At 41.0% G+C, this 20,092-nt stretch overlaps 1 protein-coding gene across 1 annotated transcript in view; it reads right to left on the bottom strand.

Moving 5' to 3' along the window:
* LOC137908812 (metabotropic glutamate receptor 7-like) overlaps positions 1-20,092 on the bottom strand; it is a 50,644-nt gene that overhangs the window by 18,258 nt on the left and 12,294 nt on the right. Inside the window, exons 2-5 of the mRNA XM_068753237.1 lie at positions 10,189-10,405; positions 4,048-4,183; positions 3,404-3,558; positions 1,171-1,305 (exon numbers count right to left, since the gene is read on the bottom strand). Coding sequence (XP_068609338.1) covers positions 1,171-1,305; positions 3,404-3,558; positions 4,048-4,183; positions 10,189-10,405 — 643 coding nt within the window. The remainder of the gene's footprint in view (positions 1-1,170; positions 1,306-3,403; positions 3,559-4,047; positions 4,184-10,188; positions 10,406-20,092) is intronic.

The raw sequence follows: 20,092 nt of genomic DNA, 5'->3' as shown, positions 1-20,092 counted from the left end.
CAGCTGCATTTCAAAGAGTGAAAATTCTAACAACAAAGATGTTACCATTAGTTTTCATGATCATCACAATCACCACGATGCTCATCATCATTATCACTGCCATTTTAATATTCAAACTCCCAGTAAGCGAGGATGCATCATCAAGACAATAATACAGAACGCTGAAAGATCATTTTCTCCTCAGTGATAACTGCTGATAATTCACATGGAGAGCTTGGTGGAGGAGGAAATTGTCAATAGGAAACATTGCTTCAAGAGGTCATAAGGTATCTGTGATTGGCATTTCAGCCAATTTATCAGAACTTAACACACATTTCAGCCTTCATAAAACCTTTTTGCATTGCAGCATTCTGCATGAGGCGCTAAATGCTCAGTCTTTGAAAGCAAAAGCCTCAAAGATGCACATTCGTGTTTGACATTCAGAAATACGAGGTTAACTTTAAGTATGAACAAAAGACATTTACAGTCATTTGACAGGCAGGACGTGGGGCTGACTAAAGGGATGAGCATCGTCCTGCCTGTCATTGACACATCACAAGAGAATACAAACAGATTATAAAGGAAATGCTTCAGCAAACAGTAATTTGTGTCACACCGCTGTTACCGTCATCTCATATGCAGGCATGATTATGCAGCATCCTTCACCACAGGCATCATCCTGGTAGATTAAAAAATCAGTGCGATGCCTGTCACACCATTGCTAGGCAGAATTCAGGTAATAAGAGCATACATCACCCTTAATGCTAACACACACAAACATCACCTTCTGTCATTTTCACTGTTTCCAGCCGAAATTAAGTGTACTCTCTCTATGGCGTGGAGCTGCTGCGCTGCCAAGGTGACGAGGTTGGGAAGAAATAGGGAGAATATGGAATGTAAGAGCTACAGGACATTTGCCACAGGAGGACATTCAGCAACTGTAGTATGATTCAGACACGTGGTGCATTATTATTCTATTAATAAACTCTGCCTGTCCTGCTTCCACCGGGTGAAACACCTGGTGTCCGACTCTCTGGCTGTGCAGCAAACAAGATTCTTAGAATTAAGACCTAAAACAGACAATCTGAAGCTTCTGGATCAAACAGAATGTCATTTCACATTAACAGGATGTTAATATGCATCATATTAGTGCACTTGAAACATGTTCATTTTGTGTAAACACTTGTTTACCTGTGCATTTACGGCTATCCTCCCTCTTTGAGGCGCTGAGGAGCCTACAGTCAAAGTTTTCCTCCCAAAACTCAGCAAACCACACGTTCCTGCGATTGTTCTCCAGGGTAAGTGCAGTGAAGTATTCATCATACCCTGGAAAAGGAGGAAAGGGGAGAATGAATCAGTTCCGGATCAATTATCAACTGATTTAAACATGGAGAAAACGATGCAGAACTTATGCAGCAGTATAGTGGTGACGGCGGTGTGGTGCTAGCCGCTAGGTGTTGGAAGCACACCAGCAAAAACCACAGTGGTTCCTCTTCCTCTCACACCCCATGGAACTTTAATCACTCCTTTCATCTAGGAAATTACATTAATTAAAGAACAGGATGCATAATAAATAATGACAGGATCGTAAGTGGTGCTGCAGCCTGGGTGCCTGAGGCTGTGAGATCCTGTAGGTACAGAACAGATCCTCTTCTTTTCGTAAAATCCATTACCACGTTGTCGGTTTGAAAGCATGGTATACGGGTCTAAAGCTGATTTCAAAGCTGTTTATGTGCCCGTGCGAAGCGTGAACTTGAGAATGGAGAACGAAAGCCTGTGTGCTGAAATCTGGTCTTTGTGAAACTTTATCACCAATGTGGGTCATGAAGTTGTGCTGGGGCAAAACCTTGAGGAAGGATTGTTAGTGCATTCGTTTCATTGCTGCATGCCACAGAAAGATTATCTTCTCTCTTGAGAATGATTGAGTCTTAAATATTACTTTGATGAGTCATGAACAACTCAAAACACCATCAATTAATTATTAGGAATCATGATATAGTCATTCACCTAATTTGCATGTTTTTGGTGGTGGGAGGAAGCCGGAGAACCCGGAGAGAAAAATGAATGAATGATAATAGTAATAATATACTGACCAGACTATATTTATGGCACATGCAGCAAAATAAAGTCCTTGTTTTCTCTTTTCTTACGAGTGAATTTACTCAAGCTGCAGTTTTTAAGATATATTGTCGCTTGTGCACTTACCATATAGCGATTGCAAATATATTTTTTAGTATGGTAATAATAATCAAAAACTCCCATGCTTCATAATGAAAATTACATTAAGGCTTTTTTCTCCGACTCATCATTTTCTAATCCTTTTAGCAATAAGAAAGCAGAGACTAGAAAAAACATTTTCTCCCTGTCTCCAGTTTCAGCTCGTTTCTGCATAGCTGACCGAGATAGGTTTTTAATTAACATAAGCACTTTTGCCCCGTTGCCTCGACCAGGTGGTTGAGCTGGTCGTCCTGTGAGCGAGAGGTTGGTGGTTCGATTCCTGGCTCCGGTACATGTGTATGCTGTTGTTGAGTCCTTGGGCAAGACACTTCACCCGAATTGCCTGTGTGAATGTAGTGAGCGAGTGGATGTCGGTGGTGGTCAGGAGGGCCGATGGTGCAAATTGGCAGCCTTGCTTCTGTCAGTCTGCCCCAGGGCAGCTGTAGCTACGATAGTAGCTTCACCACCACCAAGTATAGAGTGAATGAATAATGCGCCTACTGGTCTTATTTTAATCTTATATTAAATAAAAGACAAAAATTCCAGTGCCTCGACTGAAAGCCCCACGCACATTCACTCACACGTTTCGGCCCCTTTCCTACTGCTTCAAGATATCTTTTTGAGCGTTTAGGCCCAATGCCTTCTCACAAAAAGGAGATTTTTTTTCAGAGCTAATAGTTTTATTTCATATTTGTGTCGGTAGTCCAAAGTCAGAAAACGATGAATCGGGATTTGCCGAGCCGTCAGAACCACGGCTCTATATGAATGCTAATACAGCGCGTCATATTTTCCACAGCAGTCAAGAAAAAATATGTAATTAAATGATGGGATCTTCATTCAATCATTGTAATAAATTGTCACATTTATACATGTTCAAAGCTGGTCCTAAATGAATATTTAATATTACTCTTTGGATTCACCTGGTGACTATAACATCCCTAATGTTGCTAATGTTGCTGTAGCCGTGAGATGAGTTTAGCTACACCTCAGTGACCCACACTTGATTTATTATTATTTTTTCTTGTCTTCAAGTAAGGGTGCACAAATGAAGTGAATGAATAATGCACAATGTTAAGCGTCTTTGGGTGCCTTGAAAAGCGCTATATAAAACTAATACATTATCATTATTAAAACAATAAATAAAAAAACAGTGGCACAAATGAAGTCTGAAAAGCATAGAGCGTGATCTCTGATTCGGCACCAGTACCTTCGATGGAGGAGCGTTTTGGCAGTAGAGTGATCGCTCCCACTGCTGCATCCTCAAACTGGTGGATCGCGCTGCTCTTGGCTCCCCAACTGTCAGAACCAATCCACAGGAAATGGCCCACCTGATTGGCTCTCTTGGTGGCATTGAGAATTCCTCTGCAAGGACATTTGTGTGTGAATTTGGAGATAGCATAAGAGATGTGTGCAATACAGCATACCAAGGCAATATTGTTTGGGCTCATAGTCACACAGTTTATCTCATTACAGGCGATGGACATGAAAATAACTATTTGTGTTTTCACTTTTCATCTCCTCTTTCCTTTACATTTCGTAGATTCATCTTGTTCTGAGTTATTCATTCTGAATTTGCATCCACTAAATGTGTGATTCTATGTTTCTTTCCACCCCTTTCCACGGGCTGTTGTAAATGAAACAATATCTCTGTAGCTTTGCTGTGATCTGTTTTCCTACTTCTCCTCCGAGGCATGCTCCTGTTTGTGTTGCATGTTTGTTTATAAAAATGGTAAATCTGAGCCTCCAGCCTATCTTCGGGAGCTGCTACTCAGAGATTAAAGACCTCAATGTGGCAAGGCATCAACATGCCTGAGCAACAGGGATGAAGGCAAAATGTGCCGTGCTTCTCACCGTATGTCTTCTTCATTGGCAAAGACGATGACTGCCCGCGAGTGCTGCGTTTCCAGCAGCTGTTGGATGGCTTTGTCATAATCCTCCAGCTTGGGGTTGTGGGGAATTTTCAAAGACTGGGCTATGCAGATTCCACCTTTTTAATGAGAAAGGGAGTGAGAAATGATGAGGCCTCTAGGATGATCTCACCCATTCACTCACTCTCACACAAATATAGACACACACAAAAAAGCTTGGGGTTACAATGGTTGTGTTTTTTTTCCCCCCCCTATGGAAATGAAAAACATTTAAAAGCAATCGTGTGACTTTGATGATGCTGTCATGCAGTCTAAATAATAGTCTTACAGTGCATACATTTACATTTTGGCAATGATCTGAAAACCACAGCAGCATGCAATTCAATGCTCCAACTGCGCCATCTGACTGAGCACCGGAATCATTTCAGAGTGAAACATTAGAAGCAAAACTGCTATAAAAAAAAGAATGTTCCACTTCAACAGGGACATTCAGCTACAGATTTCATATTATGGATTTGTGAAAATCCAACAGCTCATCATTGACTTTTCATTTGAAGTCAATACCAAACGTCTCATGTTGGACCCTGAACCAATCAAATGGTAGACACAGTACAAAAAAAAAAGCATTTCATTCTGACAATAAATCATTTTCAGACAGGTCCCCCCACTAATGAGATCAAACAGGAAGGAGGGTACTGGTTGCTTCCCTGCTTTGCCAAACATTTGTCAGATATTTGGCATGGAATATTAATACTGTACAACTGTTTTTTGGAAGTTTGCTAGATCTTGTTCTCTTCGGGCTTAAATTCGACGACTCTACTCAGGTGTAGTAATTAAAGTTGTTGGAGGACGAAATAACCTTTGAGATGCTCTGGATAAATAGATGATACGATCACCTGTGTGAGAAAACATCATACCATGCCTGCACTTGTTTCCTGAGTCAACAGCAAAGCTCCACCCAAACCAATTAAAATTTCTCCCACTCAAGTATTTTAATGGCCAACCCAATAACCTTTCCGTGTGTGTCATCCTGAGCAGACACAGGAATGGAAGGACTAGGCTAATTACTCTTCTCCTCAGACTCGTTACTTTGATTTTAGTCTGCAGATCATACATCTGATATGCACTGCTGAACAGCCTCTCAACTACTAGTCGTGTGTCAGCAGGCAGAATAAAGCTTGGTTTCCCCTTGAGAGACAAGATGCTGGACTATTCATGAGCCTTGCATGTTGTGTGTTTAAGGGTTTCTGGTACTCTGTTAAAATGAGCGGTTCTTGGTGCCACTTGTGCAGAGCAGCCGGCCTTGTAGGCCTCAAAGGTGTTAAAGCTCTGCTTCAGCAGTTCATTTCATTTAAAATTACATAGAAAGCCTATAGTAAGACCCTCTCACAGGCGTCTGCAGGGAACTCTGCCACTGTATAATATCTGATTCTAGAATATTAGCAGCAGCTGTCATTTTCAGGTATTAAACACACATTAGTTACGCAGAGAAAAAAGGACATCAGTCAGTCATGAAAATGCATCAACTCCAATTGGAAAAGCACTTAGAGTGTGCCTGACTCTGACAAGGCCAACGGTCCATTCTTCCACGATATGCAAATATGTGAGTACAGCCACTATATGTATGGGTATATATGCAAAAGCATTAGAATCATACCACAGTGTGGTTGTACGTGGCTGGAGTATGTGCATCACCTCTCAGTCACCACTCATGAAACTCTACTCGTGAGTGGCAGTATAATGGATATTTCTGGGGATTTCAATCGTGGGCTTGCAGCCCGAAAACTTGACAATACAAAGGATGTCGTCAGAATAGAGTCAGTTCTATCTAGTCCGTCTGGGGTTTGTTGCCACCTCCATCATAAAGGGCTGAAGCTGTGAGTGACTGTGTTGATGTGGGCCATGTCTGCAGACTTGGTTGTGTTGTGTGCTTTAGAAGTAACATCTATAAATCAGCCAGTATGGTTTTAGTTTTGGTGGTGTTAATGTTGCTCTCTTTCCGCAAGCATTAGCTGCTTTTACACATTCTGTTCAGTACAGGGCTGGAGCGCATTCAAAACTCCCCACCATTCTATATATATAAATGCAGTGGAGATGTAATGAGGCATTTTGTTTTGCTCCACCTCTGGTAGCAACAGCCTTGAATCTGAGGCAGAAAGATAGGACTGGGGTGTTACATTTTGACGACGGATTATTTGTGTGGCTCACAGCTGCAATATTTAAAAAGCAGTTAACAGTTAATTCAAAGAAGAATAAATTCTGTTCAAACAGGGGAGCTGGCACAAGGATTTGGAGCTCCTTAGCTTCTGAGTGGGGGGGATCAGCTGCCACGATAAAGGGAAATAGCTGAGCGAATATTAGTGACAAGTAATTTATTGTGTATTGGTCTTCTTTCTGGTACTGCTGCAAGATCCCCTTGTAGGGCTACAGACTCACAACTCCTCTCGTAGTCCAGGAGAGGGTCTAAACTTGCAACCCAATACCACTCACCTAAAGAGAAACATAATTTAAATCCCAAAATGAATGGGCTCTTCACTGGCACATGCCACACCGTTTCACTAGCATCGTTAAAATCAGGCCTGCATTATTTTAAATGCAATTTTTATGCAATCCACAACAACCAGAAAAATCTTTTCAAGCTAAAAAACAAAACAAAACCTGCCGTCTTGTGTGAAGAATTATAATGGAATAAGAGACTTGGACAGAGATGCATTATAGGTCACAACAGTAAATAATATAGAGACCGCAGGAGCCACTGATGAAGATAAAAAGCATTTGGAGCATATCCCATCTTCAGAGAGAGAGAGAGAGAGAGAGCTAAACATGCCATTGTTTTAAGGCTAGTCTAGAGCCTGACGACGGACAGCTAAATTACTGAATGCCTCCAGAATAAGGCTGTCAGTCAACAGGTGGTCAGTCAGGCAGACAGGCCATGAGGCAGGCACAACGAAAATGTGCTTTTTATATCTGCACTTCAAGAGTGTGCGTGCTGTGGGTCACGCCATCTTCAGCAATCCAGAAGGCATTGTGTGGACTTGAAAGAGTCCTCCACTCAAACACCGGGTATAAAGAATAGTTGTCCAGCCCTAATTCAAACTACTCTCAAAGCTAAATAGAATAGAAAGCAAACTGCTTTGCCTATATATGTAGTATGAAGTGATTACCGAGCCCATGCATTGCCACACAGAGATTCATGATCACGATGGTCAAAGCAGGACTTTGGAAGTTCTTTGGTTATGTGAACACCATCTGTCACATGCTGCATTAACTGCTTGAATTATTTATCCCCACTGCCCTTTTTTCTGAAAATGCACACTGTGGATGAGGAATCTAGCTTTGCCATTTTGCATAGTGAAATACAAATCCATTTAAATTAGAGGCTCTTGGATGGATCTGACCCCCCCACTGCCATCTGCCAATTCAAGACCTTCCTATCCAAGAACCTCCAGGGGATCCATAACGCTGCAATTATATTTATCACCTCGACATTCACGAGCCAGACTCGCTCCCTCCAGAATCTCTCAGCCTGAACATGTGGGAGGGGAGTTGTCAGCAAAATGGACAGACATGCAGTTAACATTCGTGTCCTACCTACGTGTGCCTTTCCATATCCTCTGTGCCTTTCCACTGTCGGCCTGGGATTTGATCATGTTAAAGGGTCAAACACATGCGTGATGGCCTACTTACAATGTTTGCAGATGAACCAGGCTTCCTTCATATATTTTACTGGTGTTATTTTCCACTCACAACCTGAGACTAGATCTAAGAAGGCACCATGTTGGCAACAAGCTGCAATCAATTCAGCCGTGATGCCATGTGGGTGGTTTTTCCTCAAATGCAAGTCTTTTTATCAAATGGGAAAACTAAACTCCGTTGCTTTGGCCTGACTCCAGAGAGACACTGGAAAAATACACACAAGATCAATCTGTGCCAACTTCACCTGGAGCCAGGATGAAGGTGCATGCTGGAACAGCGCCTAAACAGGGAAGGGAGCGCAGAGCAGCAAAAATCAATACAGGCTGACCATCTATCCAGTTCCAGCTTGGGGTAATGGTCAGCCATATTGCATTAGTCTACTAGAAGGTTCTCCTTGAAGTGGTGAGATGACAATTCTACTAATGCATCTCACATCTCACAACAGGGAAGCCGCAAAAAAAAAAAAAGAATCTCAAGATCAGTGTTGTTGTTGTTTTGCAGTCAAGCAATTTCTCAAAAATGAATATGCGTTTAATCTACACAAATATTCTCTCTTTCTATAGCCACAAAGGTCTGCGATTGTTCCATTCATTCTATTACAGGCAGCCCTCGGTGCAGACCCATTTTTGTCATTACATAATTAATAGATTAGATGAAATAGATCCCATTTGTATATGAATAAAAAAAACATTTCAAAGGGACTGCAGCACAGTAGCACCAACATAAGTAAACGTCAACAGCGTCTTACAATTTCCTACTTCCTTTGTCGCAATAATATCAATGTGTTTACTGCTCCTAGGATAACAAAAGTGGCAGCGCCATCTGAGAAAACAAGCAAGTAAGAAAAACTGTTTATTGCAGGAAACAAGATGAAATCATACATCTAAAGTAATTCAAAACTTTTCTCTATCTGTTCCTGTGCACGCTACTTTCTCTCAGTCAATGCACACTGCAAGGCCACAGACAGCTCTTTATAGTTTAAATGTGCGATCACACTGGACACAAACGCACAAAGATCAAATATTCATGCATGCTGGACTTCTGATCAAATCCCTCAGGATATCATTAGCTTTCCTCATTTTTGAGGATTCTGTCCATTAGTACACGCGAAGAGAAAGAGATGTCTCCCAGCAGATCTAGGAAAAGGATCGGGAGTCATAGAGGGCGAGGAGAGACGCATCACAGTACTTGCTCCTGTTGTCCTGAGATGCTATCATGGATCGTGGTCATTTCTCTCAGCCCTCTCTAAGTGACGTTTTTCAGAAAGACAAAAAATAAATAAGCAGTTCTGAACACACAGTTATTGTCACCTTGTGTGCAAGAAAAATAACTTCAAACTTCAAACTGACTGCACTGTATTGTCAACATTTATCCAAGTAGAAATACTGCATGATTTCTGCCATACCAGTCTCTAAAGCGTAGCTCTACAGCAGAGTTAACCACATCATTTAGAGAGCAGACCCACTGCTGTATAGCAACCGAGCCTCTGCTGGTAACAGCAACGACTGCTGATCCTCATGCATCACCACATGCCCACCACAGCGTCAATGTGAAAGAATGGTGAGTCAAGCATGTGCACAATGTTCAGCCCAGTTACAGCCAAAGCCACCAAACATTGTCTGAATGCAAATTATACCTAAATCTAAGTATACTCTTCAAGATCTTTACGCTAACCTTTCAAAGCCCGAATGTAAACTTTAAAGTACTTGTAAAGGCTGAAAGGAGGATCATTGCCACTTTGAGCAATCATCATTAATGTTACATTACAGGAGCCAACCAACAAGACTGATAGCTGGTAAGTTAGTAGTCTGTTTTCTACACCAATCAGTGGTTCTTGTCTCTCTGTTTAATCATATGGTTTCATAGAAAAATAAGACATTCACTGAAGAAGCCCAACGTTTTTCTTGAACTAAATATTTCACTAAAAATTTAAAATCCTGCTGCTTTCCACCCAAAATCCTTTCATAGCAGCTTGAACCTACTTGGTTCAAACTGCTGACTTACCATCATTACCAGCTACATTCTCGAAGGTCAAGCAGGAAAAATAGTTTGAGTAAAAGAGAAAAGGCAGCGAGTACAACCAGGCTAATGCCTTGCCAAATGACCAGCTGCCAGTTTGTGATCTCTGTTGGCTGAAAAGAACGAATTAAATATTTTCAAACAATTCCCCAGCTCAGCGAGCATGCAGCATGAAGCTGAAATAATTACATTTAAAAAAACAGTGAAGTGGGTTCAGTGGTGCTCATTATCGTGACGTCCTCTCTCCAGGCTGCTTCCTCACATTTCCAGTAACACTGCACAGCTCACGACAGATCACCCAGTAAAAAATGCTTACAATGAACTGCAAAATAAATACATGCAAAGAAAAAAATATATATATTATACCAAGAATTCTTGTTACTGCCCATCTCTGGTCACTTTTCTTTACCTGCTTCTTTGGAGAGTTGTGTGAAAGCCTCAACGCCCTTCTCTCCATAACTGCCCTCTGACGCAACGGTAGCGACGTAAGTCCAGCCCAGTGCTCGGAGGATGTCCACGATAGCCTGGGCTTGGAATGAGTCTGGAGGGACAACTCGTGAGAAGAAGTCATAGCGCCTGTCATCACTCAACTCCGGTGCTGTTGACGCATAGCTGATCTGTGGGATCTAGAAAAGAAGAAGGGGGATGGAAGGGAGCATTTACTCTTCTGATGTTGTATCATTTGTGGAAGATAAGGAGAATTGGACAAAGAATTTGTCCAATTGAATTTGTGTCAACCCAGCAGTGCAATATGACACTGTGATCGGTGCAAAAATGAGAGCACTCACCAGGATCAGTTATTGTTTTGACCTTAATCAAAAAGGCATTTTGGAAAATGATCGTTCTTACTGAGCGGTGCAAGATTAAGAACACAGTGGTGCAGCACATGTACCCCTTTTAAACCAACAGGTTCACTGCCTTGTTTCCTTTTAAACAAAGGCGATGCCATGAGCTAAATAGTTTTAGAGGTGCTGGCAGGTATATTATTTCCTTTTGAGCAGAGCCAAGCTAGAGAAGTAAAAATCACATTCATGGTTCTTGTGGTCATCAGTTCACCTATACAGAATATTTTTGGTGGTGAAATGATACTGGAGAAAACCAACAAAGTTACAGGTTTTGATTTGTAATTTTGTTGTATTTATTTAGTATATTTCACAAAATTAAACTATTAAAGAAATGATTGACAATATTCCATCTTTGATCAGCTCTGATTGATATTTGTGAGTTAAGCCCAACAAATCAATCACTCCTCGTGCCGAAACTAATTTTGAAAATGCTGCTTATTGTCGGTCTTTTTGCATTCTGACAATTTTTTTAGCATTCGCCTCTATGCAGCGTAATTAGATATGAAGTCACAGAGGATGATGCAAATTGTGAGCTGATTAGCCTGAGCTGAAATTGTTTCTACAAGGGTGAAAAATCCTTGGGCTTTATTAATGTGTTTCAAACAGACATACGAGTAAAAAGAAGACGGAAGAAAATAACAAAGAATTAAAGTTTTTTTCTTTGTTGTTTTGCAACTGTGACAGTTGCTAACTAGTTTATTAGCTAACTTTTGCATAGTGGCTGTCTTAGCTGTAAACAAAAATGCGCCGGTGGTCAAATTTGGTCTTCTTTCATGTGAGCAAGAAAACTTGTCCAATTTTAAAGTAAGATGTTGTGAGAGCAGATCACATTGAAATGAGGTCTATTGCCAGTACTAAAAAGTCACTGATCGACCTCTGCCCTGACCTTAGAGTCCAACATATCTAATCAGGGACTGGGTTTTAGGTTTGAAACTACAATCGCAGCTGGTTGCCCGTAGGAACATGCATCATTTTCTCTTGAACCCTGTTCCTATAGTGAAGTCTAATCTAAGCCATGCATGAATGCTCTCCATTTCTGTTTGACTGATCAAAAGGACTGGGACATTGGGGAAACACAGGAATGAGGACACAGCAGCTTCCTGATGGGATTGCTTCAACTGAGAGCGGGTTATAGCTTTGGCCCACAACTCAAAGCGAGTCAACAACTGAAAGCTAGCAAATTGAGGAGCAAAGGAGGGGGGGTCAATCTCTCGATGGCTCAATGTGGCTCAAGTCACAAAAACAAAATGATAACACAATCAGCAAACCCAAAATGTGTTGAGGCAATTAAACCAATTCAAAGGTGAGAAAACTATGACGATGTCACAAATTAAATTACTTCAGGGCTGAAATGGACACGAGGTCGTGCAGGAAGTACAGCAAAGAAATGGAAAAGCAACAACACTTATTTGCATTTAAAAATAATATCCTCTCCAAAAAAAAAAGAAACTTTGAACATTTCATAAGGGGTGAGTTGTAAAGGAACTGTTATGCTATACACTGCTATGGATTCGATAGGTCGATAGGTTAGTTGAGTCCACTTCCTATCTTTGAGGCAGCAGTTACAGAAAGTTGCTTGAACATTTGTCTTTCTATAACTTTTTGTGACAGGAAACCCTTAAAATCAGGTTGCCTTTGCACTTTGTACTTGAGTTTTACTGTGTTATAATTTCTTCATTCCCCATTACCTGGAATCTACACTTCCTGGAGCACAAATATTAATATATTCAATGTCTGCTTTTTTAATTACCACTTGACCTTCAGATAAGAAAAGTGCTACATCTTGATTGGCAAAAAAGAGCAAGAATTAACCCAGCTAGAATTGTAATTCAAGGAGATAATTAACCAATACTAACTCAAATATAAAACCTTGATCATTTGTCTTTCTGGCAGCCAATCGGTGATGGATTAAGTGGAATGTAAGTTAACAATTTAAGCTTTTCTGTGAACTAAGTGAAGTGAAACATTATGAGCTTGATTTTATGTTTTAAGAAAAGTAAATTACAAGTGACAAAGTTTTCCCATTTAATTAATTCACTGTTGCATGTTTGATTGAATTCAGCTAAATAAGCTTGCATTGCAACAAATTACAGCAGCTTTTAATTTTATTAATGAAATTAATTAAAACAGAGATAATAAGTTGGGGAGAATGAGTATTAACATTTGTAATCATTTTCTGTAAATCATTAACTGGGAATGATTGACGGATTTCTTCTCATGATCCATCTACATCAGGAATTTGCTCATTTCACAGTTCCACTCGCGACTGCTTGCAATTTTTCTTCTTTCATCCAGATATTCTGCAATTAATTTGCCACCTCACATGTCAACATCCTCCATGCTCCGGTGGCAACAAGCTGAAAGGGCGATGGTGTTTCCTGAACGTAGTCTGAATTGACAGTGAGTAGAATGACCATGAACTGATCATGAGCAACCGAAACCAGGCCAAGACCGAATGATTAACTACGCCCCCTTTCAGGATCACAATTACCCAAAGCGGCTGTCTGGCACCTGTCATCTGCAGTATCGCTCAAAGGAAGGACTGCTGAGGGTAATCGCTTGGGTTTAGGCTGACGGGATCGATGGAGGGGAAAACGCAGAGGTCTGTTAAAGGGGACACTGTTCTATTGATTTAACACCACAGTGTGCTGTAGCCTCTTTGACTAAAAATTAGTTGCTGAAGTGTAGTGAAAATTAAGAAAATAAGAGGCGGGGTTTGTAGATAGTACAAGAACGATAGCAATCTGCTAATTGGCATTAAATGAGAATCTACAATCTTGTGTTTTAGAATACAAAAGACCAAGTGAAGTTGTGTAAAGGTTACAGACATGCACAGTAAGCGGACATGCCAGGTGAAGTTAATTGGAGCGTCTTGGCCTTTCCTTTTATTTTCATTTACAGAAGCCCATTAGCAAAGAATGAAAGTACGAAAGGTGAGAGACAGTAATGCTCGAAGTGTCCTGTCCTCCTAATGTGAAGGTGATGATTCTGAATCACCCGGAGCAAAACTTGAAAATACAGCTAGTTGTGCTGCTCTGCTGTGTGTTTTTTTCCCTCCTACATATTTATAATGCAAAAAAGAAATGTTTGAAGAAAGAAATATGCAGCATATGGCGCACCGTTACTCTCAGTTGGGCTAATGGCAATCTATCCATCGTCACCGTCTGAGGGGAGGAAAATCTGCAGATATGATGTGACAGGCTGTCTCCAATGGAAACCGAGAGGTATGACAGTCAAAAGGCATCTTTCAAACACAGTTTTTCTCTCCCCTCCACATTAAGTAAGACAGAATAGACACCGTCAATGTTGAAAATGAAGCAAATAATACTTGTTTTGTCCCGACTGGATTTGGAATCCTTTTATCTGAACAACACGGCTACAAATGGACACTGAGCAGCAGTATTGAAATGTTTCCCATGACTGGCTTCAGCTAGAGCGAGTGTATCCAGGCAGTTTCAGCAGCAGGAATACCGGTGCCTCGATTTAGTGCATGACTGGCTAAATCTAAGTGTATCTCAGAATCAGTAAGCGTCACTCGGCTGTTTGTGTCAATGTCAGGTGAAATGACAGCAAGTTCTGAAATATTCATCCCTGACCTCATGCAGTCTGAGGCCAGACTTTGATACACAGATTGTCCTCAGCACAAGTACATCCACGTACAGACTCTAAGTAGACTCCTCTAAAATGGGAAAAGGGGACATTTGGAAACCAACTCAAAATTTACACTCCCAACCAAAATGAAATAAAATTGTGCTTGCAAAATGTATCCCGAGTCCAAAGATTTATTTGTTGCTCCAAAGCCCAGAGTTGTAAACCAGAAAAGGTCAATACCCTATAAATAAAATTATATAGCACAATAAGCGGCCTGTAAAGAATTCTGAGAAGTGATCAAGTTTTACATCTTTCCTTCTAAATCACGGTTCAGCAGCTCTGTGACAAGAGGGACACAAACCAGTTGCCATTTGCCAGCAAAGGCAGAGGTAATGATCATGCCCATACATGCAACCTCGGGCCGGGCTTTAGTAATCTCTCTTCACCAGAGCGTGGCACTGCCAGCACAGCCAAGGAGGCAGGCACAAAAGGCGGGGGAAACTGACAGCTTTCCCTCCTTCCCTCTGTCACTTTCTCCCTAGCCATCTGTGTCCCTCGCTCTCACTTCAAATCATGTTTAATGATGGCTGTGTTTCTGCATTGTGCCCTCACACAACCTGTGAGTTCCAGTGTTTTTCCATTTTTCACCGCCCTTATGTATGTTTCTGTCCCACAGTAGACAAGTGGGTCTCGTCTTCCTGCATGTCTTTCCCTCCCTTCCTGTCTGCTGTCTCCATGCAGACACGCCCACGCAGATGATCAGCTGTTACTTCCTGACCAGAGAAGTCCTCAAGCTGCCACTCTCCCCCCCTGAGACGAGAAAAATATGCAATCTGCCAATACTGAGAGTGTGTTTTTTGAGAATAACTTCTAAACTAAAAATTATATCAACTTGAATCCAATTGCTAAAGTTTTGTTTTCATGATTAAGGAATCTAAAAATATAGATAAAATAAAAGTAGAGCCATTATTTTAGTGTAAATCACAATATAGGAGGGGCCGAGGTGCTTGGCAGCGGGCTACGCTTTCCGAGTGCTTTTCTAGTTTACCGGTTTATATTTAAGGGACTGTTCTGGTCAAGGAGTCACAATTGTGAGGCACTGTGGGTTTAAGTTGCAATGAAATAATGGGGAAACTGAAGTGCCTTGGCTGATCGTGCTCCCCGACTGCCATCACTGCCAAATGTAATGCTGCCAGGATTATGTTATTTATTTATTTACTTTAATTTAACCAAAAAGTCTCCTGCAGATGCAGAATCATAACTGTAGAGGCTTTAGTGTTTCGCTATAATATCCCCTTGTGGCAACTAAAGCATAATTATTATTTTCATGACTACGTCTGAGAAACTCAAAACATTTGATTAAACCAGCTTTAATTGAGAATGTCGGCCACAGGAGGAGGGTGAAATATAAAGTTACTACAGCAAAGCTAGAGCTTATGGCACATGCAGCATAAACAGAGCACCTTTAATATCTGTCTGAATGAGCAGAACACCTGGGCAAGTCGAACCCTGCTGTCCTTTAGCTCCCAATAAGCCTCTAAATGTTCCACCATGTTTACCAGCGGTGGGCTATCATGTGGAGGGTGTTAAACTGTTTAACTCAACGGGGGAAACGTTACTCCTGATTTTTGTTTTTTAGCTGGTCGAAAGTAACCAGTAATTAGTTAAATATTTACTAAAATAATGCAGGCAGGAAAACCAGTTGTCAGTGTAAACAGCTTTATGCACCCAGCCATCCATTCCAGCTTCTTCACTGAGCTTTTTCTGCTTTATAGGAATGCAACATTTCTGGAATATCCTCCTGAGACCCAGCCCGTTGACACGTGTCATCTGTAGAGAAATTTGTTTGCTTCTTATTAGATTTGAAAAAGAATTTGTGTTACTTGATGCGTTTTGCAGTAGAACAGGCTCGCACATCACACTCCCACTCATCTCTCCATTTTACAGCTAGTTATTCTCCAAGGATGTGACCTGAACAGCATTTAGCGAGCCTGTATGGTTACTGTCATTTACAGCTTTTTCGCTACAGGCCTCACAAACACCACTCTTATGAATTGCCCACACAGCTGAACTAGCCTTTGTGTTGCATGACAGAAAGTTTGGCTTTCATAATCCCTTATCTAACTTGGCGTTCCACTGTATCCTTCACGCTTCTCTTTTTCACCGCCTAATTCCCCTCACCCATTCGTCTCTCCCACTCGCTCCATGCTCGTCCCATGGGTGTTCCCAGTGTTCCATGCTGGGTTCAAGCTCTTGCATGGTCTCTGCAAAAGTGTATTTTAAGACAACCAGTATGTTCCTCCATGGGTATAAAGGCTAGGTATGACTCACACAAATCAGATATTTGACCAGGAGAGCCACACAGTATAGTGTCAAACCGTGGGAGGAAAGTGTGAGAGCTTAAAAAGAGAACCTGACCAATCTCCATTTTTCCATCTGGTAGACAGTTTGCTGTTTGAACTTTACTAGGATTAAAGATATAATTGTTTTCAACAACCAATGGCTCTCAAAGCCTCAGTGAAGAAGAGTCTGCACTGGGGAGAGACTCAACATCTACGTGGAACAGCACAGTTACGAGAACATGGCATTAATGGAGCCTTCTGACTAAAGCAGCTCGCTTTTCAAGATGGCATAAGCTTTCATACTGTCACTCATAAAACAGTGAGGGATTATTTTGCACACATACAGTATCACTTTAAGGCGTTCTGCAATGCTTCTTTTGACTTAAGCTTCACACAATGCCGTTCAATAGAGGAGCTTTAACCATTACAGCAGTGCTGTCGGCTCTCTCCAGGCGCTGAGCAAACTCAGTCACAGTGAGAATAAAACATGGCTTGCAGGTTTATGGATAAATGTTTTCAAATGCATTCTTTTATATCCACAGGGCCTCACATTACCGGCGGCTACTTCGATTTTATGAAAATATTATTTCAACAGAGGCATACAAATACAAATGTCATTGGTTTTGAGAAGTGTCTGAGCGTGTAACATCTTTCCATTCCTGCTCTGCCTCATCGCTCTCCTCGTCTTAATAGTCCTCTGACTCATTGTTCACCAAAGTGCGAACACGGGTTCACCTTTTTACGAACCTACACCCGCAGCGCGAGGGTCTGATACATTCACTGTCAGTCAGGCATCGGCAATACTCTGACCTGCATCCAAATGATTCCCTCAGCGTTATCACCATCCCCTGACTGTGTAGCTCTCGCCTCAGACTCGCCAGAGCATTATCACCAGGCCCATTTCTCTCCTAATGGCACGGACAATGTGAGTGAGCTGCCTTAATCTGTCCATGCCTCACAAGGAATTCTTTAGCAGGGCCGTTTAATTAAAATCTCATCGCAGCGCTAGAAGTTTCACATATATCCTATTCCTTCTGTAAGTACACAAGCCCCGACTTGGTAACGTTCACTTGAGACGTAAATATGCAGCCATAGAACATAATATTTTAATGAGCAGTTATTTGTTCGCCTGGCATTTCCTGCAGCGCTGCCTTGAGAGTTGAGATTATATTTAGTATCTCATCAGCAACCCCTGCCTTCATAAGAGTAGCCAAATGTCAACCAGCAGACCCGCCTGTCATGAATTTGAAAAAGAACGCATGGACGAATAGACTTTTCTGCATCTGATGGAATGCCTGTTTTGTTTATATTTGCAAACGTGTAGCACATTTATGCTGTACATACTGTATGCACGTGCTCACTCACGACTCCGCAGCCAATGCATTCCACTCGTCGCAACAGCGATTCCTTGTCACTAAACACATACTTTTGAATTTTAGAAAGCCCGTCGTAACTCGAAGTCATCGTTAAACGAGTACGTCGTTATGTGAGGACCATCTGCAGAATGTTCGACTTAAACTGTCATTCAAAATAAGATATTCACACTCCGGAACCATTACAAAACTGGAACAATGACAATTATAATAAAAAAAAAATCATTAAATGAATGAAATACATTCACAAGAAAATGAAAAATTAATAAAAGAAACATCAAAATGAGACTAATGGAGGGAAAAATAAACAATCAAATGCATAAACAAATAAAAGCAGCCTGAAACTACTTAAGCAAGAAATTTGTAGCTTGTAATCAAAGAGATTAAAAAAAAAAAAACACACCTCAACTGAAAGAAGTATTCAAGAGAAACAAAGTCATCGTCTTCTACAGAACTTGAATTTGCTGAGTTAGCTGCACAGAAAAACATCTTACTGTATGAACCTTGGAAGGATTCATACAGAGCTCACCTCTGTCCACAGAAACACATTAATTCAGCTTCTCTGTGGAAGTACACAGAAACAGCCTCGATGCGAGTCAATAAAAAGCCTGTAGACTCTGGTAAATAAGCACACTCACTTTTTCTGGACATTGCAAACAGGTGCAAACATAGTCCATAGTTTCAGCAGGCTGAGAATAACAGAAGATTAACCATCAATCTTGTTGCCAATCAGCAGATATAGAACGCAAATCAAGAATGTGTTGCGTCCAAATGGTTACATTTCTTACTGATGCATTTTAATGACTTGAATGCTTTCATTCCCAGAGCCCAATGAGCAGTGGCTGGTGGTTGGTGCAGCCGATGGAAGTCTGGGCCAATACCTTCTTCATGAGCCAGCGAAGAACAAATGGAAACCAGAAAGCATCAGAGACCAAAATATTGACCATTGCCAATAGATCGTGCATTCTTTTTTAATTACCGTAAGATACTTGAGGCCAAAAAAGAAAAAAGGAAACTAAAATGTAATCTGTTAAATTCACTAAATGGGAAGCAGTTATCCTTATTAGCATTTACTAAGTCATGTATTTGTTTCAGACTGAAACATCTCAACTACTAGTGGATGAACTGGCATGAAAATTGTACAATCATAACACTGATAATGTGTCTTACGGACCTCCTCATGTCCACATCAGGGTGAATTTTGAACGCTTTCCTCTAGTTCATTCATCATGGCTCAGATGTAGAGTTGTAGTCCACTTATGGGCTACTTATTGGCTATTCCATTGATGTGCGAGTGCTTTCTTGAACAAACCTGTCTAAGTTGTATGTTTTTTAGCAGGATTACATAAAAACTAGATGAAGAGGGGGATCTGAATAAAGTTTGACAGTACCCACCTTATATTGGCACTGACTACCATCTGTGCTTCAATGTACAGTGTGATAGAAAACATGCACCTTTGAGAGAGACAGCAGTTGTGAAGAAAATTAATTGTTTAAAAAAAAATCTCCTTTTGCTTTCACACCATAAACAAAGAAACACTAAAGTTTGGTTCAGACATGGTTTATTGCATAATTATCAAATAAATGGATGATGTGTTTTGTGTTTTTTTGAAAGATCTCAATGAATGAGGTTGGATGATATCATTTTAGCTGTGTAATTACTTGAATCATTTTTGTCTAACAAAATGTATGTTAAGTATGAATTTTCATACTCCAAATCCAAATCTCGGAGGAGGCGAAAGCTAGGTGGGGCATCACACAATGGCATTATTGATTCTCCCCTCTTCATGGTGATAGTATCGATGAGCCCTAGAATAAAGATGTTGATGAACATTCAGACTTTCTATTCCATCCACTGCAGCAAAGAGGACAGGAGGATGCTGCCGTGTGAAACACCAGGGGAATTTTATCTCTCTCTAGATAAAGGCAAGCTGGTTGAGCAGATGGAGGAAGGTACTCGACAATTCCCTTCATTGTTGCCTAAAGTAGAAAGAGGAGTTGGACATGGAAATGCCAAGACGAGCCAGAGACAGACATCTTAAATAAAAACTACCATCCAACTGGAGAGAGAAACAATTGAAGAGAGGAAGGCCTTGAAGAAGGAAGTCAAGGCAACCCCTTGACAAACATCTGAGAAGAGAGATAGAAATGGCCATGATGAG

Source organism: Brachionichthys hirsutus, chromosome 2, assembly GCF_040956055.1.
Source record: "Brachionichthys hirsutus isolate HB-005 chromosome 2, CSIRO-AGI_Bhir_v1, whole genome shotgun sequence".
In the NCBI taxonomy this organism is placed as follows: domain Eukaryota; kingdom Metazoa; phylum Chordata; class Actinopteri; order Lophiiformes; family Brachionichthyidae; genus Brachionichthys; species Brachionichthys hirsutus.
Note: the sequence above shows the minus strand (reverse complement) of the source record. Positions and strands in the feature narration are given on the sequence as shown.